The sequence below is a fragment of the Ruditapes philippinarum genome, unplaced genomic scaffold (genome assembly GCF_026571515.1).
Source record: "Ruditapes philippinarum isolate M1 unplaced genomic scaffold, ASM2657151v2 ctg5379_1_1_1_1, whole genome shotgun sequence".
In the NCBI taxonomy this organism is placed as follows: domain Eukaryota; kingdom Metazoa; phylum Mollusca; class Bivalvia; order Venerida; family Veneridae; genus Ruditapes; species Ruditapes philippinarum.
Genome location: NW_026861486.1, coordinates 17565 through 24253, shown reverse-complemented (window position 1 = coordinate 24253; position 6689 = coordinate 17565). Strand labels below are relative to the sequence as shown.

At 30.1% G+C, this 6689-nt stretch overlaps 1 protein-coding gene across 1 annotated transcript; it reads left to right on the top strand.

The window, feature by feature from the left end:
• Nucleotides 1–960: 960 nt before the first annotated feature.
• On the top strand, nucleotides 961–4890 carry LOC132715790 (uncharacterized). The gene is made up of 4 exons (XM_060698858.1): nucleotides 961–1617; nucleotides 3606–3693; nucleotides 3960–4136; nucleotides 4781–4890. The coding sequence occupies exons 1-4, from the start codon at nucleotides 1273–1275 to the stop codon at nucleotides 4888–4890; spliced, it is 720 nt and encodes a 239-aa protein (XP_060554841.1). The 5' UTR covers nucleotides 961–1272.
• The last annotated feature ends 1799 nt before the right edge of the window (nucleotides 4891–6689 follow it).

Sequence of the window (6689 nt, the reverse complement as noted above, 5' to 3'; positions counted from 1 at the left end):
GTGGCTAAACGGAAAGTTCTGATGTTTGAAATGAATTATTTAACAAAATTACTTTTAATTCCTATAACCACTTAATTAATGGTAAATATCATCTGGAACATACTGGATTTTTTTTTGACATGTCAAAAAATTCGGGTAGGAAGCCCAAGCCATGCCGACCAAGGCAGACCACTCCGACCACCCCCGATCACGCACGCAGACCGAGCTAGACCGGTACCCGATCATATGATCGTGCTTGATCAAGTTAATCTGATCGGCGGTGAGAACACAGCATAATTCTGTCAGAAATGTTGGTGTGTTTTGGGGGGTAAGCATTTTTTCGTTTAAGATATGATTAATTGCATACAGTTAATTTAGACAAGTTATAAACAGTTGACGTCAAGTTCCAAGTAATTATTTATCTTATTCAAAGAGTGAATTAAAGCAACCTGACTCCGTAAATAACAAACAAACAAAATCACACAAAACAACAATACCACCAACAACAAGCAATGCATCATAAACTTGATGGTTTAGATAAAATTGTGCAGAATTTTGTATTCTATTGCTTTTTAAATAAGTTATTATACATGCCAACATATCATACGAGAAATGCATTTTAATGAATACGACACATTGTTACAGCCACTTGAATAAATCAGCCATTCAAAAAATTCATATTGATATTGAAATGGTATTTAACGTTGTTAATCTAAATTTGAGCCGCGTCACGACAAAACCAACATAATGGGTTTGCGACCAGCATGGATCCAGACCAGCCTGAGCATCCGCGCAGTCTGATCAGGATCTATGCTGTTCGCTTACCAACCCTATCACAAGTAGAGTAACTGATAGCGGAGGCTGCAGGTCTGGATCCATGCTGGTCTCAAACCCATTATGTTGGTTTTGTCGTGACGCGGCTCATTTTATTATTGACAACGCAGTTTCAGGCCTACTCGTCTTGTTTTACATATTGTTTAAATAACATGCCTACGCGCGATACTGAATCATTAATGTAAAACTAATTCTCTGTGATTAAAATTCATCTAAAATAATAATATTTCAAAGGTGATGCATCTGACTGAAGATTTTGACTAAGTGAACACGACCAAATATGTATTATTTCTTGTTAGAAATTGGGTAAAATATGTCACTTTCTTAACCTTGTTTAGCAGATTGTTTAGAAGCTATCGTTAAGATATTTATTTACATCTAAATAGATCTACATATCGATAATTTTAACTGTCATAACTGTATCATCGCAAAACTTAGTGATTGTCTCAGTACAGTATAATGGAGCTTAACTATAAACAACTGCTGATGATTTTAGTTGCTATAGCATCTGAATCAAAGTCTGAAGTCACTTATTTTGGAAACATGATCTTGACAGATGGACCAGAAAATAATTCAGAGCTATATACGTTTGAAATGGCCTTAAAGGAAAATGTTGAACACTGCATTGTGTCATGTAAGACTAAGAAACAATGTAAGTTTATAAATTATGATCATCGGGCCAAACTTTGCTATCATATTACCTGTGATAGCACTAAGTTTCTGACTGAATACGATAGCAACATTAAAGACTATTTAATTCGGAAACCTGGATTCAGTTATGGCGATAAGAGAGACTGGGACATGGTGAGAACTTGTTTTGTCATCAAAGAACATTTTCTTTTATAATACATTTGTTGGTAATTTAGGTAACTAGCTTAGTTTTGTTATCAAAGTATATTTTCTTTTTAACATGTGTTGGTAATTTAATTAGGTAAATAGCTTAGTTTTGTTTTCAAAGATCATTTTCTTTTTAACATGTTTTGGTAATTTCAGTAAATAGCTAAGTTTTGTTATCAAAGAACATTTTCTTTTTAACATGTGTTGGTAATTTCAGTAAATAGCTTAATTTTGTTGTCAAAGATCATTTTCTTTTTAACATGTGTTGGTAATTTCAGTAAATAGCTTAGTTTTGTTGTCAAAGAACATTTTCTTTTTAACATGTGTTGGTAATTTCAGTAAATAGCTTAGTTTTGTTATCAAAGAACATTTTCTTTTTAACATGTGTTGGTAATTTCAGTAAATAGCTTAGTTTTGTTATCAAAGAACATTTTCTTTTTAACATGTGTTGGTAATTTCAGTAAATAGCTTAGTTTTGTTATCAAAGAACATTTTCTTTTTAACATGTGTTGGTAATTTCAGTAAATAGCTAAGTTTTGTTATCAAAGATCATTTTCTTTTTAACATGTTTTGGTAATTTCAGTAAATAGCTAAGTTTTGTTATCAAAGAACATTTTCTTTTTAACATGTGTTGGTAATTTCAGTAAATAGCTAAGTTTTGTACTCAAAGAACATTTTCTTTTTAACATGTGTTGGTAATTTCAGTAAATAGCTAAGTTTTGTGATCAAAGAACATTTTCTTTTATACATTTGTTGGTAATTTAGGTAAATAGCTTAGTTTTGATATCAAAGAACATTTTATTTAAAACATTTGTTGGTAATTTAGGTAAATACATGTAGCTTAGTTTTGATATCAAAGAACATTTTCTTTTAAACATTTGTTGGTAATTTAGGTAAATACATGTAGCTTAGTTTTGATATCAAAGAACGTTTTCTTTAAAACATTTGTTGGTAATTTAGGTAAGTGACTTAGTTTTGTTATCAAAGAACATTTTCTGTTAAACATTTGTTTTTAATTTAGGTAAATAGTTTAGTTTTGTTATCAAAGAACATTTTCTTTTATACATTTGTTGGTAATTAAGGTAAATAACTTAGTTTTGTTATAAAAGTACATTTTCTTTTAAACTTTTGTTGTTTAACTAGGTAGATAGCTTAGTTTTGTTATCAAAGTACATTTTCTTTTAAACATTTGTTGGTAATTTAGGTAAATACATGTAGCTTAGTTTTGTTATCAAAGTACATTTTCTTTTAAACATTTGTTGGTAATTTAGGTGAATACATGTAGCTTAGTTTTGTTATCAAAGTACATTTTCATTTTAACATTTGTTGGTACTTTAGGTAAGCGGCTTAGTTTTGTTATCAAAGAACTATTGTTCTATTGTTTTGTTATTATACTGTGAAATAATAGCTGATTTATATCAGCTTCTTAACAAAAACCTAGTATTTATTTTAAAGCGTTGTTGCACAACGCGCTTAAGACAGCAGTAATAATAACAATGATAATTATAAACTCTTTATTTAACGAAGTTAGCTTATCAAGACAATATATCAAAGCATCAGAGATAACACATACAATGCAAAATCTTATTTTCAACAAAGCCAGTGAATTATGACAACAAGCATAATTTAAAAGATGACAAAACGTTTGCGGAAAAAACGAGTATTGCGTTGCATTTTTTTTGATAAAAAGACATATATTTTGGTGCAATAATGTAGTATTAATCTATTATATAAGAAGACAAAAAACTGATAAACCAATGAAACTATTTTTTCTTGTATTTATATACTGGTCAATGACTGAATATTATCAACAGTGTCATGTCCTTTTCTAAAACCATTTTGACGCTTGTTACGTCGTATAGAATACTATTTTCAGTCAGAGCAAATGTATATTATGTCAGTCATTTCAGATATTCATAAATATTAACCGATCGAGAACTTTATTCTATATTTAGACTGGTTATGAGAACTGTTCAAACTGCCATGATTATGGTGTCTGCCAAGTTAACAGCGAAGACAAAGATTTCAAGTGCCTCAACTCGGGTAAGAGTTTTATTTTATTTTTGGAGTATTCATAAACAGCATTATAATGATTTAACCTCTGAACATAGATATACGAAATCAATATTTTCTATCAAGGGTGATAGCTTGTTTTATTAATCAAGATTTCTATATTCACATTCATTTTCCAAGGTATGTGTTATTTGTAGAAATGTTGTTTCGTTCTTAGAGACATCCTGTAGTCGATCAGCAACTCTATTATCCATATGTATCGATTTTTTAAATGAATATAATTTCTTATTTTCCAGGGTGCAAACGACCTGATATGAAAAAGAACGCCATTTTGCGCGGGAACATGTACTCAATAGGTAATAAGATTGAGTATGAATGTAAGGAAGGCTTCAATAAGGCAACCCCAAAACCAATGACGTCAGTGTGCCTTGATAATGGGTCGTGGAGTACTGTTGGAGTAGAATGCTTACCCGGTTGGTATTTTGGTTTTGAAATTATTGAGTAGTATAATCAGTATTTATATAGTATTTTGAATGGAAGACCATTCAAAATACTAGATCATTGTCAATAAGCAAATAGAAGCAATAGATGGTTCATGTAGTTTTCCTATGAGTTACTTTTTTGACGTCAAAAAGAAAAAAGCTTTCGAGTAATAAAATTAATTTAAGCATTTCTTTTTTAGGCATATTGGGCCTATTATATCATATTAGATCTAGTATGAATAGGGGAAAAAACTTACAATAATATTAAAAATGTTCACAAACAAAATAACTGATATTTAAGAATTTTTTTAATGAATTATTATTCAAAATATTCCGTTTTATCGAAAATTTACCTTTTTTCGTCTCTCAATTTAAGTACGAGTTCAAACATTTTTATCATTTATAATTCTATCTAAATACAAATGATTATACTTAGCGATAAAAATCGTCGAAATACACTCCATTTTTTACCAAAAACAGAACCATTTTTACTGACATAATTACTTTACTATACTTATAATTAATTTGAATTAATTTATTCATTGGATTTTATTGATAAAACGTAACAGATACAAACTCAGTCGAATACATACATTATAGATTATAATGAAAAATTCCATTTTTTTAAATCATAGAAGCCGCCTTTGATGACGATGCATATACATTTGACAACAAAGTCTACAAAATCATCCTGGAGAGATCATATAGCTGGGACGAGGCAGATGTAGGTTTTTTTAATTCTTAGTTATAATTACATAATTAGTACTTATTCTTAATTCATTTAGCAGACAAAAATAAATAAATTTAATGAAAATAAACGGTATTGTTTTATTTATCATGTACAAAAACAATTGTATAATTTCACTTTGAATGAATAAAGTTAAAAAAAAAAAAAACACATACCCAAGCAGCTCTTAAGATAACAGTGAACATGTAATAGAAAGAGCACCGAAACACGAGGCTATCTGATTTGTACGAGGGGGCGTAGCACCCGAGTATTAATCAGATTGCCGAGTGTTTTGTTGTTCTTTCTCTTTTGTATCATAGTCAAACATAAAAGCACGTTCCCTGTTGTCACAATATGAAACCCCGGCAAAAATGAACCAATGAACGAATATCTGAATATGATATTTCCATCGCTATCCCTTTCTCTGTCGTCACAATATGTAAACCCCGGACAAAATGAACCAATCAATGGGCATGCTCTGGAGTGCGGGTAACTAATACCTGCACCCCAGTTAACGCACTGTGCATGTATATTCATGTCACATTTTTAACAGAAAGGTACAAGTAATAGAAAGAGCATCGAAACACGAGGCTATCTGATTTGTACGAGGGGGCATAGCCCCCAAGTATTAATCAGATTGCCGAGTGTTTTGATGTTCTTTCTCTTTTGTATCATTCCCTGTTGTCACAATATGAAACCCCGGCAAAAAGGAACCAATGAACGAACATCTGAATTTGATTTTTCTGTCGCTTCCCCTTACTCTGCCGTCACAATATGTAAACCCCAGCAAAAATGAGCCAATCAATGGACATGCTCTGGAGTGCGGGTAACTAATACCTGCACTCCAGTTAATGCACTGTGCATGTATATGTATACGATTTAACTCTAACACATTTTCAACAGAAAGGTCCCCAAACTATGATACAATGTATTTTATTGTTGTCTTACAATTATTATTACAACAATATTTTCAAACTATTTTAAAGATAGAACGTCTAGGAAAAGAAATTATTTTTATCTATTATTTTTATAACTATTATTATCATTATTTTTATTTATTTATTTATCTATTTGCTTTAAACATCAGAAGATTTGCAAAATACGGACAATGCAACTAGTAAATATCAAAGGAGCTGAGGAACAAGACTACATTATAAAACTCATTAGGGAAAGTAAGTTAAGAAATATTTAAAACAAAACACAAACAAAAAAACAAACAATTATTTATTCATCGTTAAGTCTTTTTTTTATTTTAAACTATTTATACTTTCTACTTTAATTTTGATCGACTTAAAAATAAGTAAAATCAAGGCAACTCATAATGTTTAAAATGTTAAATACTGATGCATTTTGTGCAAGTTTTTTGCCCGAGCAAATCGGATATTCTGTTCTGATAAATAACAGATATACATATGTGACGCATATAAACATTTTCTTGTTTTATAAATGTTTATGATCAAATATATAGTAACACGTTATATTACGTGCTGAAATGATTAAACTTAAAACACATTCAATTCAATCAGTATCACAAAAGTTTGAACAGATATGTCATATCAAAATATACAAATCTGCATATATTGTTAAACAATAGCAAACGTAATTTTAATACTTATGTCAAGAATTTGAGAGATTAAAATACCAGAGAATGCCCGTGATGAAACGACAAAAAATCATTGGAGCTTCATATGAATAAAACAATTGAATTCCAATGCATGCTTGATAAATACACTTTAAAATCTACAGTTAATGCGATTTTTACGGGCAATATTTTTTTGCTTTTTAATTACAGACTCGTTTAACGCATATTGTTTCTG

Coding starts and splice junctions, on each gene's coding strand:
- LOC132715790 (XM_060698858.1), top strand. CDS start 1,273: ATGGAGCTTAACTATAAACAACTGCTGATGATTTTAGTTGCTATAGCA. Junction 1,618..3,605: donor ATAAGAGAGACTGGGACATG/GTGAGAACTTGT, acceptor TTCTATATTTAG/ACTGGTTATGAGAACTGTTC. Junction 3,694..3,959: donor TTTCAAGTGCCTCAACTCGG/GTAAGAGTTTTA, acceptor CTTATTTTCCAG/GGTGCAAACGACCTGATATG.